General features: G+C 35.4%; 1 protein-coding gene across 2 annotated transcripts in view; it reads left to right on the top strand.

Annotated features, from left to right (window-relative positions):
- Positions 1–15982, top strand: part of LOC140137890 (stomatin-4-like) — a 275871-nt gene extending 259889 nt beyond the window's left edge. The window contains exons 2-6 of one of the 2 annotated variants that reach the window (XM_072159693.1): positions 4821–4918; positions 10320–10475; positions 11949–12208; positions 13725–13803; positions 15749–15982. In XM_072159693.1, the coding sequence (XP_072015794.1) occupies positions 4821–4918; positions 10320–10475; positions 11949–12208; positions 13725–13803; positions 15749–15943 (788 nt within the window). In that variant the 3' untranslated portion in view covers positions 15944–15982. Of the gene's footprint in view, positions 1–4820; positions 4919–10319; positions 10476–11948; positions 12209–13724; positions 13804–15230 lie in introns of both variants that reach the window. The other variant, XM_072159694.1, reaches the window with a different exon arrangement.
- The last annotated feature ends 200 nt before the right edge of the window (positions 15983–16182 follow it).

Below are 16182 nucleotides of genomic sequence, written 5' to 3'. Positions count from 1 at the left end.
AATCAACATTTGCATATCAATTGCACATCTTACATGGCAGTGCTGAGTCTGGAAAATCAACATTTGCCTATCAATTGCACATCTTACATGGCAGTGCTGAGTCTGGAAAATCAACATTTGCACATCAATTGCACATCTTACATGGCAGTGATGAGTCTGGAAAATCAACATTGCATATCAATTGCACATCTTACATGGCAGTGCTGAGTCTGGAAAATCAACATTTGCATATCAATTGCACATCTTACATGGCAGTGCTGAGTCTGGAAAATCAACATTTGCATATCAATTGTACATCTTACATGGCAGTGCTGAGTCTGGAAAATTAACATTTGCATATCAATTGCACATCTTTTATGGCAGTGCTGAGTCTGGAAAATTAACATTTGCATATCAATTATAAATACTGACCCAAGCCTGATTTGCTTTATTAGACTAGATTTTTGTTTTTGTATATCACATTTTTGAAACCTATGGCTCATAAAACTTTTACTTTAAATGTTTCTTCTTGGCACTTAAAATATCTGTCATTAATTGTGTGTGATTTCCCAAAAATAGTTTTGCCCATAGATAGTGACTTTCCTTAGAAGGCACTGATTTACGTTGAAGTATTAATCTCACATCTAAAAATAGGAATCTAAGTGAACTGTTATTATCTGTATATGAAGCAAACTGGTATGCCCAGTAGACAAGGCATACCTGCCTTATAGGCATCATTTTATATCTGGTAGTATGGAATGCACCTCATTATTACAGGCAGTTCAAACAACAAGGATAGGTCAGGGGATTTGTGGACGTCATCTAAGTATCATTTTTTTCACACTTCCTGTATTGAAATGGCAACACTGCCTCCAGTTATGAAACACACTTGTATACACACCCCTTCTCATCAGTAGTCTTTGCTATAATAGTACCAAAGGATATATAACGCAAAAATTTGCTAAGTATTTTTACACATGAGGTAACTTTGGATCATATAAATGTATTTGGATAATGGAAATAATTGGATTGAACTGAATACATCTCAATACTGATTTAACAGTGCATGGATATTATACCAGTATTATATGATACTATTATTTAGAAGATAACTGTGTTTATTGGTTGGTTACGCTCATAAGAAATATGGGCGGTGCTAGTAACAGTGAAGAATTGAGTTTCACCAGGAAAGAAAAGAAACGCACATCTACTTTAACATTTGTACCTCAAAATGAGGGTGAGTAATGTATAATGCTTTTCATTGTTTGTTTTTTCATTTATGTTTGCTATTTCTAAGTTGTAGCAGTCAATATTAAAAAATAGAACTAGTGCCATTTGCTTTTCTGTTATCACAATATGAGCAATAAGTAGGATTGTTTTATTATGAATAAGTAGGTTTGCATGCATACATTGAAAGAAATAGCACTGTTGTTTAAACTAAAGGATAGGGATCGAGCTACGTTCCATTTGGCAAAACAGGATAATATTTTGTTAATCCCAAATATATAATATTAGTACTGTATTTTTCTGGAATTGGGAGTAAGATACATCTCTTAGCTGCCCTCAGTAACATACCATACCAAAGTCAAATGAGTTAATGATTTCAAGTACATTAAGTTCCTGAGGACCAGTGTTTAAAATAATCCACACTCTTCAAGGGCTATTTAGCCAGATCCTTGGGTTATAAATCTATGAGCCTGATGCCCTCATCAATTTGTATAGACCAAAACTCAATTGGATGGTTATACTGGTCCATCTTTTGTGACACTTTGTAAGATTCAGACTAGCAAATCAACAACATGTAATGCCATGGAATGATGCTGAAATCAGCTGTCTTACTAACTTTGGTGACAATATTTTACATGCTCTGATTTAGAGAAATGATTTTCACTAGATTGTGTCTGGTATTATATACCAGCTCTTCCAGTGATTTCAATCTTAAGGGTGCTACTCCATGTCCCCATGTAGATAAAGTGATAAGTATAGGGCATATCTCTCGATACGTTATTGCTGTTTACACCTACACCATTAGGTATGATAGTGATGGGTTAATAACAACAAAGTGCCTGAGAAATTAACTGTCAGATTATAGCTATCTGAAATGCCTTATAATCTGAACAAAAGGGCCATAAATACTCAAAATATTTGATATAGAATATTCGTTCAACAAGTATTTGTTACTCAATCTATTTTAATACAGTTTTAACTTCTAACAAATGTTAGTTGATGTAAAATCAATTAGCTGGAAAAAGAATGGGAATAGACTAAATAACAAAGACATGTTGCATCAAACATTTTATATTGAATAAAAAATATACTGCAGGCCTTAAAATAGTTTGAAGTCTGCACCATCAGCATCATTTTCTTTGGTTGGAGCATGAGTGGACTGAAGAATATTTAGAGGAAAGTAATTGAGCTTATAAAAATAAAATTAATATCACATTTATTCATTCTTTTGTTTGTCTGTTTATTTATTTATATGTTATACTCAACTCAATGCAACACTTTACTCTTATTACATGTATGTGTTAAAATGTTGAGACCAAATCTCAGCCTGCACCAATGTAAGTGTGTTAGAAAGACATGCAATAGCATTTGTCCCTTCTACCCCTGGTTGCTGGCTTAGCACCCCAGTCTCACCATGTAGGAAAAGCCATCCATGGTCTCACACATGACTTTGTAGCCTACTGACTCATATTCATGTGTTGTTTATCACGCTATATACTTAGATCATTACTAAATAGGCAGTCCGTGTAACATGGTGGACTATATTCATATACAAAGTCTTGCAGATGCTGCCAGGCCTTAGAAATTTCCTATGTAAACACATCAAAAAACAAAGTCCCAACTACTTTAAGGGTATACGATGTATTGTTGGTTGAAGCAGCAAAAAAAAATTAGTTCACAGCATCTTGCGAATGGTAGTGAGCTTTAGCAAAAACTGCATTGCTCAATTCATAGCGAGCATGTAGAAGAATTCAAATATCACAGATATACTTTTGTAGGTCCTGTGGTTCTTGAGTTTTGTTGTAAAGAGGGCTGAAACAACAACACTTTTGTAAAACGTACATAACTCATTAACAACAGTAAATTAAGCAAGTTTTCAAAGTATATGATTTGTAGAATGAACTTTTGCAAAACACCAAAGTGTTATTTTTCAATAATATATTGATTCAGATAATGAAAATCAATTTTTTTTTGGCTGCTTGACCAACAATACCTTGTATACCCTTAAGGGGCCATAACTGTGAGCACAATTAACTTCAAGCAATCAAATTTATAGGAATGCGATTGCCTGTAGTATGATACAAAACTATTTACTGTGCAAAAGGATACGCATTATAAACATGCTCTCCAAATTTAATAGACTACAAATGTATGGTCAAAGATGGCTCTTAGCTAGTGATGTCACACGCTGACTGCTGCTCACTTTAGATAAGTGGAACATGTGGCAATATGCAATTTCATATCACATAAAGCTGTTTGAATTTGCAACTTTTCAATCCGCATCAAATTCCATTCAATAGTGATCAAAATGTTTGATTATTCCGATTTTGCTTTACACAAGGAAAAACACTGTCTCCTATAAAATATGTAAGGAATGCCATTATATTTGTACCGGGGGGGTCACTCCCATTGTGGCCTGTACACCATCCGCGATAATCAACTTTTGAAAAGCACCCTAAACAAGGATTTAACCTTGGCTAAAACAATACCCTAAACAGGGATTTTATTCCTTGCATACCCTAAATTTCATTTCCGTATTAGCAATTGCAATTTTGCTACCCTTTTTCCAATATTTCATGTTTTTGACACCCTAAGCGTGTTACAGCGTGTATCGTGCTTACCCACGAAAAACTACCCTTTTACGCGTTTTCATTATCGCGGATGGTGTACAGGCCACAATGGGAGTGACCCCCGGTATTTGTATCAGGCACAATTATATATTTGTAACATCATGCTGAGTGTATACAACTGGCTATCAGTAATCATGAGCATTATAATCATGCTCTGATCACATTTACTGCATATTTAATTACAAACCAACCATAAGAGTTTCAATTGAGCAGTAAGATGTTAATGATATAGGCTTAGTATCTGTAACTAGTTCACATCTGCCATGCAAGATTCCTTTGAAACAAGAATCTGTATATTTGAAATATACACTTGATAATTGATGGCCTGAGGTGAGGAATGTATACCAGAAAGCATGAATAAGGTATTTTGATTTGTCAGAATTACAAAGAAGTGTCATATTGATGTCATAAAAGGATAAGGAGGTTGTAAGGAAAAGAACTTTGTTTCATATCAAATATTTTATCAGTTTTGTGCAATTAATTTTATGTAATTCAACAATATGTTCTAGGTTTTATATTTACATTTGCAGTAAGTAAAGAACAATTACCTACCTTAACCCTATTTTTAATCAGTTTGTTAAATTGCTTTTTTTAAAGCATTTGATAAAACTTACCTGATTGCAAAACTGTAGTGCTATGATATTGGCAAGTATTTGATATTTGTGATATTTTTCCTGATTTTGCTTGCTGCATGGGATATCTGGGAAGAAATGATCTGCTCACAAGTTGGAATAAATCAAGAAATAATGTTGCAGTAATAGGTATAAATTGATCAAAAATATGTTCATGTAATTGCAAAATGGCCCATGGGTGCAAGGGCTCGTCTTAGAACGCCTAACCTAAGTTGTTTGTTTTGTTGTTTGTTTGTTTGTTTCAGGAGATGGGAACCTTGGGTGCTTTGTGTAACTTCTCATGTTCATATCATACATTGGCTTGTAATAATTATAATACCTAATTGTTTGTTTTCTTGTTTGTTTGTTTTAGGAGATGAAAACCTTGGATGCTGTGTATATCTTCTCATGTTCATATCATATCTTCTAGTTATAGTCACTTTCCCAGTATCTCTCTTCACATGCCTCAAGGTAAGCTAGCCACACTACTTTCTGACAATGGGCTATTCCAGTTGAAATCCATACACCCTCTGTGCATAGGGGCTGCAGATTTCAAATGGAGTCACCATTCATGTTCACCCCATTTGAAATTTACACTCCCTGTGTGGAAGATTAAGATCATGTCTTCTATAGGGGTGTATGGATTTCAACTGGAACAGCCCAATTTCAACTTTTCTGATCAGTTTGTGGTTTCTTTTATTTACAGTTTCAAATGACTACACACTATTTGTTTGGCTAATAATAGGCAACAATTATTTGTGTTTTGTTAAGTGCTCCATAGACTCCAGTATTATGCATTACAATATTGTATGCAACATATCTCGTTATTTAATCTATTGCCATTCTATTTCCAGTAATGTTTAAGTTCTAACGAATGTTTGATGATTTGAAATCGATAATATGTTACATACTATATCTAGTAGAAATATATTATCGATTTTACGTCATCAAACATTCGTTAGAACTTAAACATTACTGGAAATAGAATGGCAATAGATTAAACAACGTAGATATGTTACATACAATATTTTACGTACAATAAAAAGTCTGAATACTGCTTTACTGTGTGCTTCAATAAAGTCCCAACTCACGCTTGGGCAAATTCACATAAGCGTGCGCCAGACACACATTATGCAACGCACAACTAGCGTAAGTGCTGTGCACATTGTATATCAATACACGGTGTTATGTGTCTTATTTTCTGCCTATTATAAGCCAAAAAAACTTAAGCATCATCTTTTTAGGGCATGGTTCAATAGATATCCACAAAAAAAGCTTATTCTAAAATGTTAGTTGATTTGGAAATTTTGTGATTCTGTGCAGTTTCAAACAGCTACACATTAATAGGCATCAACTTTTTTTTGGAGTAAATGGGGAGATGAGGCTGTTGAAGTTGGGTCAAATTTTAAAATTTTAGTTTGCTGCTCTGAAATTTGCCATGAAAAGCATTAAAAAATTAATTTCCCAGCTCTACAATATTTCCATAAGGCCTATACAAAAAAGGATATTTCTATTGCCCTTTTTGACCTAAAATTTGAGAAAATAGGGTAGCATTTTTTTCCATTATATTGAATTTTCATATTTGATATAAAATACACAAAAATGTTGTAAAAATGTTTTGCCTGTTGGTGATTCATATTACACAACAATTATTAAAAAACAAGCCTAAGAAACCCTATAATCATTGTTTACCATGGTATTTTGTTGTGAACTTGCATTTCTTGATATTATAATGTGGCAAAAAAGACAAAAAAATAAATAAAGTAAACCGACCAGCCGACCCTGTGTTTGGAGCTCTAAGGGCAATACAATTTTTTTATGCCTAACTATGGCATTATCAAATCTTACACATTTAGGATGTACAAATATAATATTTGGCTGTCCTCCCACTGTCATGGAAAGGATCAGTCAGTCACATTTCTCAAATAAAAATAAATATATTATACAAAAGTAGAAGAAAAAAACATACAGTAAAATTGGTCCTGAAAGATCTTGAAACACATTTTACAGGCCCTGGCTTTATACAGGGAATAATCATTTCTGTAACCTTCAGTGCAACGGATAAATGAATGGTCTTCCAAGATTTAGAGATCACTAGACCTACAATTTGCTGGAGATAAAGCTTATAAGGTAAATTATTTAGTGAGTGTAAGAAGACAATGTCCCCCTGATGACACCAATTAGTGCTATTCATAGTAGCATGGATGTAACCTCAGGGCTATTGTTTTAATCAGTGACATCACAGTGTATGTATGGTGTATGGCAAACCAAATATATGTGGTGTCTTTAAGTGTGTCTGTATACCAGCACTTTAAAGCCATAATGTATGATTTCTGTCATATTTTGATTTTGTTATTCTTTCCCAAACATGATGAAATAAACTTAGTAACAACTGTCAAGAAGAGTTTTTTAAGATAAAATAATGAGGTAACATGTAAGAAAACACAGTTACTATCTTGACAGCATAACTGTGGAGCTTTTATGGGTGGGGGTGGGGGGGGGGGGTATAATGTCCCACTTAATGTTATAATAACATTAATACAAAATTGCCCTGTTGTTCTATTCAAACACAACAAATTTAGCTGATTTGGGACATGTGTAAATATAACAATTATTGCTAAAACTCAGGCTTGAACAAAAATAACCAAATTCTTATTAAAAGATCATACAGTAAGGCTAACACTCCCGATTTGAAGCTCTGCCTAATGAAATGCATACTTATGTTACTGGTGCATCAAAAGTAAAAATACAATGGCAATTGTTGTGAACAACATTCTTTGTTTTTCTTAGAATGTGTCTTAAAATATTACTAGAATGGGAATAGATTAAATAACATAGATATGTTGCATCAAATATTCTACATTCAGTTTCTGTAAAACATTTTGTGTTTGCTGGGTATATATTGTATTATGAATTAATTAAGATATTAATATCAACCCTACACTATTTGTTGCTCAGCTGGAACATTTTGGCTAGATAACTAGTATCTTCAACAGATGGCATTGCTGTGATAATGTCGTCAACAGATGGGATATTCCATATAATTACGACATCATAGAACCTTGTGAATGACATAAATAGAAATTTTATGATTGGGACAATTTTAGCATGTAAGTGTAGATCCCGGGGGATTGTGGGGATAATCCCCTCCCCAATATTTTGCAGGCAGGATGGTCCATACAATCATCCCCCAATGTTGATGGTTGTATGTGGGTTTCTGACCAAATTAAACTCATACTTGGCTATTTAAGCCCTAAAAGTGCAAATTTTTACACTTTTTCTACTTTTGCACCATATTTCATCAGTTTAGCTTCAACATGGCATTTGTACCATAAGCTTATTCTGTCGCGCTAAAAGGTGCTGGATTCACTATACTTCAAGAATTTTTTTCCAACTCCATCACCCCCAATGTCAAAAAAATCTACGCCACTGATCAACATACATTTATTTAGGAACGAAAATCCTAAGCTGAATTGTGTGAAAGAACTGGATTTAGATCCAATTATGCATTAACCTACTTTTGCCTAAAGGGGCAGAGCAACATCATATTATCTTTTGTGCTGTCATTCAAGATGTCATGATTAGATGGACTATCCTATCTGTAGACAGAAAAGTAGAGCAGCACACAAGATCTGCTGAAAATGCTAGCTGGTCTAGATAAGAAAAATGTCTACACACTCCTATCAGGCATAAAGCTAAAACTCTTTAATTGTAAGATGGTTGACACTCACCTTAAAAGCACATCATAGGACCATCAGTGAGAAATAATTTGTCAAAAATTTGCACATTCTTTCCAAAATTGAATAGTGAAGATGTTTATGTTTTTGTTTTATTTGCGATAATTGTTTGTTAAATTTCATTTGATTTTACTAAAAGATGACCAAGACAGGTTGCTACAACTTTAAGAGATTGATCACATTAAAGATTGATCACATCAAATTGTTTTTAGAAAGCAGAGCCAGGGACAATATACTTGTGTGTCAATTCAAGTGTGATTAAATTGCTTGACATTTTAATTTTAAAAGTAAGAAAAGGAGAAAAATGTCAGATTCTAGATAAATGCTCCTTATTTACTATTCAGCAAATTCCTTCAGCTGTGTCCATCTGCTCTGTCTGATAGTCACGCAAAAAGAACTAGGTCATGCAATGTTATGCACCTTGACCAGCGAATGAGGTGGTGATAACATGGTTCAATTAGCCAATCAGAACCCACTTCGTATATGCTATAAACTGCGCCAAATTGGCACACCGCTGAAGAACCTTACCTTACTGAAAACTACAATAACATGCAAGGCACTTGGAGGCAAATATTTTTGAATTTTTTAGATGCCCCGAGATAAAGTGTTCATTACTGCAAACAAAAATCAATCAATCTAAGTTTGACCATGGAAGTAAGAGACACTTCCATGGTTTGAGTGAACACAAATTAAAATTGTTAACCCAATTGCCTGAAGTAGTTTTATATAGTAAAATAGTGACCACTCTGGTTTTGATTAAAACAAAGTCAATTTATGCATGTAATGGCAAGGAGCCATGCAGAACCCAATACAGCGAAAATAAAAGGGCTGTCAGCTTCCCACAGGAGGGGCAAGGGGGAAGAATTCTTACAGGGGTGGCAACCACCCCCTTTGCCCCCCGCCTTTGGCGATTTAACTGGGAGGTTCCAAAGAGTGGGAGCAACAGGATAAAATGACGGATAGGGTAAAATCAGTGGCATGTCCGGGGAGGGACTTTGGGGGCTGAAGCCCCCCGCACTTGGTTAAAAATCATGTAAAATCAGGCATTAAGCCCCCACATAATTCTGAAAGCCTCTCTGAGCCCTCCACAGGAACAGATCCTGGACACGCCGGTGGGGTTAGCTGTCAGAAAGGAGATTGTTATAGGAGTTGAAGTTACAGAGCGAAGGACAAGAAGAGGGTTTGGAGAAAAACACAAATGTTTGAAGATCTTGAAAAGATGACAGAGGGGGGGAGGTCCCTGCATTTTGACGGTGAAGGAAATGGGATTGGAAAATACTAAATCATACCCAAAATAAAACAATACAGCAACAATAACAACAATTAAATACAAATGAATCAAATAGGTTTTATTGGCAGTTTTGCCTTTTCTTTCCTGTTTTCCTTCTAAGTAAGGCACAAGTGATAAGTGCAATCTTGTAAAGAAAGTAGAAGCAATTTCTCCTCACACCATGCCTTATTGACTCTACTTCCAATTTAAAATAACAAATAAAATACTCAAAACACTCTTCAATACAAATTAAGACTCTTTACCCACTTTTTCTCCCATGTGATGCTATGGAAGACATGATGTTATTCAGGTAATCCCATTTGAAATTCATACTCCCTGTCTTCCATAGAGGAAGTATGGATTTCAACTGGAATTGCCCAATGAAGTGTTTCTGAAATGGCAGTATCATAAGTGTTAAATGTGCTGTGACATTAAAGGGACATTCAATCATTTTGTTTATAAAAATATCTCGGCTTTAATTGTCCTCATTTTATTTGTTAACTGGTTTGGTCACATGATATGCCAAGCATGATATATATATCTGATATATCTTGATCATAACCATGTTATTCTGCAATAATATGCCATAGGCATTTTTGCTGCACTATCCTCAACAGCTGCTAGATAAGATTCCATCTATACAGGTGAGCTTAAAAAATAAGCAAGTTGTCTTCCATGTTCATGTTCTTCCAACAAATTAATACTATCCTTTCTGTACCCTTCTATATATCTATTAATTCAGGTGGTTTATGAACATGTAACATGCAGCTGTGTTTTAGATGGGTATCTATTACCTGCAGGCACATGTGAATGTGTTATTCACCTATATAAGCATGTTTTTTTCTCTCTCTCTCTGTTAATTCAGGTGGTTCAAGAATATGAACGAGCGGTTATTTCCCGGATGGGGCGGCCTTTGCCCGGGGGCGCCCGAGGGCCCGGTATCTTCTTTATCCTTCCATGTATTGACAACTACGTAAAAGTTGACTTAAGAACAGTATCATTTGATGTACCCCCTCAAGAGGTAAGTCTAATATTATAAAAATATGTTACTAGTTTATCGTCACAACCAATTTACTTACACTGACAAATTTGGTAAGCTTTCCATTTATAACAACATCTGATCCAACCAGGCCAAAAGAATAATTGTGTGGCTCAAAATTACAAAGTTATAACTAACAAATTGGTGTCTTTGAGATATGATCATAAAAAGCAGAAAATAAAAGAAAATGTTGTTGTGATTATTGATTTTTAAATGTCTAAGGCCAAAAAAATAAAGGTTTGTTGTCTCAAAGCTCACGAATGATTTGAAAACAAATGCGAAATGGGATTTTTTTTTATTCACAACTTGGTACTTTGATGGTATTTTGAGAAAAAAATCTGATTTTCACCAAATTTTTCCTGAAAAAATGAAAAAAAAAAAAAATTGAAATAAAAAATATTTCTGCATTTTTTTTTTTTTTCAAATCGCGCAATTTTACAAATGCGAGCTTTGAGACAAACCTTTTTTTGGCCTAAGCATGTAGTAACATATCATTTTAAAGCTTATAAATAGGCCCATCAACTTTGGAATTTTCTCTCAGCTGTGATTGGTTGCAAAGTAAGGAACTTTTATAATAGCAACTTTGGTATGATTTGTTTTTTGCATTGGCCTGGTTAGATCAGATCATGTATCATTTGCAGGTTATATTGCTGTAAATGTTTTTACGGATATATCATTACATTCCCTGAGTACACTAATGTGATATTTAGTCTGCACCAAATAATTGTGCCTCGTGGTAGTGTTACTTATGATGAGGGCATAGGTATCCTCTTTAAAGAAGATTTGAAGCTCCATATGGTAGACACTGGCCTTAATTACAAAACTTTGAGCATTCATGCTTCACAAATGCGTGCAAAGACATTTACTACTATAATCTACAGACCATTTCCCTCAAAAAGAAAATGGATTCAAAACATCAGAATTTCTTATAGAATTTGACAGCTTCACTGATTTCATCAATACAATTGGAAGAAAAGAATGGTCTTGGTGAGGTTTTACAGTTGGCTTATAAACCAATTCACAGTACGGAGACAGCAAAGTGAAAGATGATATCACAAAATTATTAAGTAATGTATGTGTCAACATCAGGGAGTTTTTCTGATTCTCCTGGATTTCAGCAGTGCCTTTGATACGGTTATTGCTTAAGAGACTGTCTGATGAAATTTGGTTTTGAGGTAGAGTATTAAGATGGGTCCAGTCATATTTGTCCTGTAGAACAACTAGGGTGTGCATAAATGGTGTGCTATCTGACCCTCATGACATGTGAGTTTGGTTTACCTCAGGGGTCCATTGTAGAGCCTCCTTCAATGTTCACAATTTATACTCTTCCTATATAGGTAGTATTGTAGGACAGTTTGGTGTATTGTATCATATGTATGCTGATTACATACAACTTTATGTTAGCTTTAACCCAACTTTTTCTTATCCTATAATGTTTTAAATTCTTTCATGCAGGTATTATCCAAAGACAGTGTAACAGTAGCAGTTGATGCAGTAGTATATTACAGGGTACACAATCCAACTATTTCAATCACCAATGTAGAAGATGCCCAACGCTCTACCAGACTCTTGGCAGCCACAACGCTGCGTAATGTGCTAGGTACCAAAACACTGGGTGAAATGCTGACAGATAGAGAATGTATAAGTAACCAGATGCAGTCAGCTCTTGATGAAGCCACAGACCCATGGGGCGTCAAAGTAGAGCGAGTGGAAATGTAAGTCAGTTATTTCAAATAACAGTTGTAGATAAACACTTGTGATATTTAGTTTATACGTTGCTAAACCCTCAAGGCTTCATCATACTTTACCAAGTATCACCAGTCTTAACTGTTTGAGACAAATATGAAAGATGTCACACTTGAACTAACCAGTGGTCATTATCGGTGCTATATTAAGCTAAGTGATCAATTTAGGAAGCAGAGGTGTTAGGTCTCTTGATGGATGCACTTTAACCTGTTTTTGCTTGTAATTTAACCAGTGTTTGAAATGAACCAAAATCTTAACCCCATGAGAACTATCTGCCGATTGGTCAAAATGACTATTGTGTACAATTTTGAACCAATCAAGGAGGATATTTCAAGTTATCAATCAATCAGAAGTGCTGTTAGATGACCAGTAGTGTCCAGGGATTAAGGGCCATTTAGGTTTCAAATCTATGGGCCTTCATCAATTTTCACAGATCCAAATTCAAATTCAAAATTTTAATGTTACACTGGTCCACATTTTGTGACACTTTGTAAAACTCCCAAATGAGTGAGGCAATTGATTGATGTTAAGTTAGTGTGAAGTCTAGATCTGCATTGCAGTCTTTGGCGACAAAATTTCACAGCGCATTTTCGCCGGGCCCCATAAGTTACATACGAATAATAGGCCTGGGCAATGCATGAAAATACTGAAATGGCTGCTTTAAAATTACTGAAATTGACCAAGTCATATAGCAAAAAAGTACATATTGGGTTTTGATGATTCAAAATGGTACATTTTCTTTCATTATATGACATTTTTGTTGAAATATTAATACCAAAATTCATACGCATGGCATCGGTATCTTTCAGCTTCGAGTGTGCACTGCCATTTAAAGGTATTTACAGTTCAGTGTTTTAAAACAAGAAATTTCTCAGGTCAACCTATATTGCATTTTTGATTGATATTCGGAATCTAAATTATCTTGTTTCATCTGGTATTGTTGGCATTTAAGTGTGAGAGTTCTGAATATGAGAAAATTCCGCCCCCGAAATTAGACATTTTTCCATTGACAACTGTGTAATAGGCAATTTAAGTGGTATTGAACCCATAGTAATTTTTATTGGCTTTTTAGTAACCTGATTTTGAACATTGTATGTGACATTTGGAAATTGTTTGATTAAATGGCACCTCCCAAGGTTCTGGGTTAGGTTTTCTGATTTGGACCACAATTAGAATTATTTGAACCTTGTCTGAACTGAACCAAGAAAAGAGAGATTTATAAGCATCTTGGTTTGCCGGAATTAGACTTCCAGTTGAAATCTATACACCCCTATGGAAGACATGCCCTGAACCTCCCACTCAGGGAGTGTAGATCTTAAACAAAGTCACTCATTCAGGTAGCTCTATTTGAAATTCACACTCCCTGTGTGGAAGCACAAGATTAAGATGTCTACCACAGGGGGTGTATGGATTTCAACTGGAAGAGCCCATTGCTTCATTGTGCATATGACTTAACGTTTCACTTTTCACTCGTTTTGTCTACAGCAAAGATGTGAGGCTCCCTGTTCAATTACAGAGGGCGATGGCTGCAGAAGCAGAAGCTGCAAGAGAAGCCAGAGCAAAGGTAGGTAGACACAGTCCCGGGGGGGGGGGAGGGTACATCAAAACATTTTGGTGGGTATGTTCCCCTGGAATTTGGAGGAGGTTGGTCTTTGAGAGCTAACGGCGTACCGGTAAAAGGGGGTTTTTTGGAGCTGCGAACAAGTAAAATGGGGACTTTTGGAGCCGCAAAAAGTCAAAATCAAGCCTTTCTTGGCTTTCTTGATGAAAATCGCCTGAAAATATCAAAATCAAGGGTCTTTTGGAGCTCTATTTTGGCCAAATATAGGGGGTCTTTCGGAACTGCGAAATCCAAAACAGGGGGCCTTTCTGGGGGAACATACCCATGTGGTCATTTGTGTTAAGTGCCCCCCACCCGACACAGTACACTTGATATGAAACGTTCAGGTGCAAAAGGCGATATATGACATTGCTGCCTTGAGAAATTCATATTGGTATTTTACATATTTAGTGTTAATTTCTGTTTTATAATGATCATGAAGTGTTTTACCTCTAATTAAATTGCCCGATTGAATATTCAATAAAAAAAGATTGAATTTGCGATCTCTTACCATCCCGAATTAGGGATATGTCAATTTCGACTATACATTCAGTCGAATGATTTGAATTTTCAATCTTTTTTATCAATCAAAAGGAGTGATTCTCAATCTTTTAGCGACTCGCTTTTTATCATTTTGCCTGTACAGCGCTTAGTGGCTTGCTTGCTTGCAATGGGCGCTTTAAATCCCTCCTTTATTACTTTATTTAACGTTGGGGGCAAATCTTTTTTGATTGAATTTTCAGTAGAAAGGATTGATTTTCATTGTTTTTAAATTTTTTGAAGACTAAAATTAAGGACAAATCCTTTCCAATTGACAAAGACTAAAATTAGGGACAAATCCTTTCCAATTGAAAAAAATAGAAATATTCACTCTAAAAAAGGTTGAAATCTCATTCCAAACATATGCAACACATGCCATTTGGCAGTACATTAGAATTTACACATGATTGGATGTAGTGACATCAGTCTACAAAAATAGTCAATCCAAAAAAAGAGTCAATCCAAAAATCATCAATTTTATTAATACAAAAATACACAAGCCAACCTTTGGATATCTGACATTTTTTGCATCTGAACTCTTGATATACAGACCGTAAAATAATAAAGGTATTTATTTATTTATTTATTTATTTATTTTTTTTTTTTTTATCTACTATAATGATACCAAAATCTCATCAAAATGAGATAAATTTGGGGATGAGGCTATCGACAACATATAAACGAAATCCCGGCCGGCACGTAACCTAACTGAAAAAAAGTGGATGTGCCGGCATGGGACTCGAACCCATGACCTTCCGTTCACTAGTCGGATGCCTTATCCATTAGGCCGCCAATGGTTTTATTAACAGTGAAGCATTTTTCTCTGTCTTTTATCTCTCATTTATACCCAGGTTATCGCGGCAGAAGGTGAACAAAATGCCTCCCGTGCCCTGAAGAGGCAGCAGCAGGCGTCATCAGTCAAGCACCAGCAGCCCTTCAATTGAGATATCTTCAAACCCTCAACAGCATCTCAGCTGAAAAGAACTCTACAATCATATTCCCACTGCCCATAGATCTCCTCCATGGGTTTGTACCAGATTTGAAAGGGGTTTGACCGACTCTGAGGAAGAGTATCACCACCCCATGGTGTTATGGAGCTATCTCAAGAACCACTGAACCAATACTGGGCTTGTTTGTACACATTTTAATGCATTTTTCATGATGATTCCAATAATGGTCATGAAAATGTACAATTCTAAATTTTTTGAATTTTTAAAGAAAATTTAGAACTTGTAATCTGCAGTCGACCCCCAGTGTGAAAGAGGGTTATGCTATTGTACCATGGAAAATATTTGTATCTTGTTAATAAAGTGATCGCTGGTTATTACTCATCCTGTGCATTGTTGTCTGTTGTACTATTCCTTCTCAGACGATTGCCGCTGAGGGCGAGAAGAACGCCTCCCGAGCCCTGAAAGAAGCTGCCGAAGTTATGATGGAATCACCGTCAGCGCTCCAGTTGAGATACTTGCAAACCCTCAACAGCATCGCTTCTGAAAAGAATTCAACCATAGTATTTCCACTCCCCATTGATTTACTTTCTCATGTTTTTACTTCATATACTTGAAGAGGTATATTAGGCTACCCAAATTGGTGATTCAACCATGGTTGACTTGATAAAAAAAGGAATTTTTTCATATTTTGGGGCTTAGGGTTAATTCTGTTTACAGTGGTTATTAAGCCTCAAATCAGGGAAACAGTATTTTTTATAAAAATACAATCAAATTAGTCTCTGTAACCAACACAATCAATTACAACCATGGTTGAATCCGCCTTTTTGTCATACAGTATGCCTCAAATGAAGTA

This window comes from Amphiura filiformis, chromosome 17, assembly GCF_039555335.1.
Source record: "Amphiura filiformis chromosome 17, Afil_fr2py, whole genome shotgun sequence".
In the NCBI taxonomy this organism is placed as follows: Eukaryota; Metazoa; Echinodermata; class Ophiuroidea; order Amphilepidida; family Amphiuridae; genus Amphiura; species Amphiura filiformis.
The sequence above is the reverse complement of the archived record's forward strand: the minus strand, read 5'-3'. Positions and strand labels throughout refer to the sequence as shown.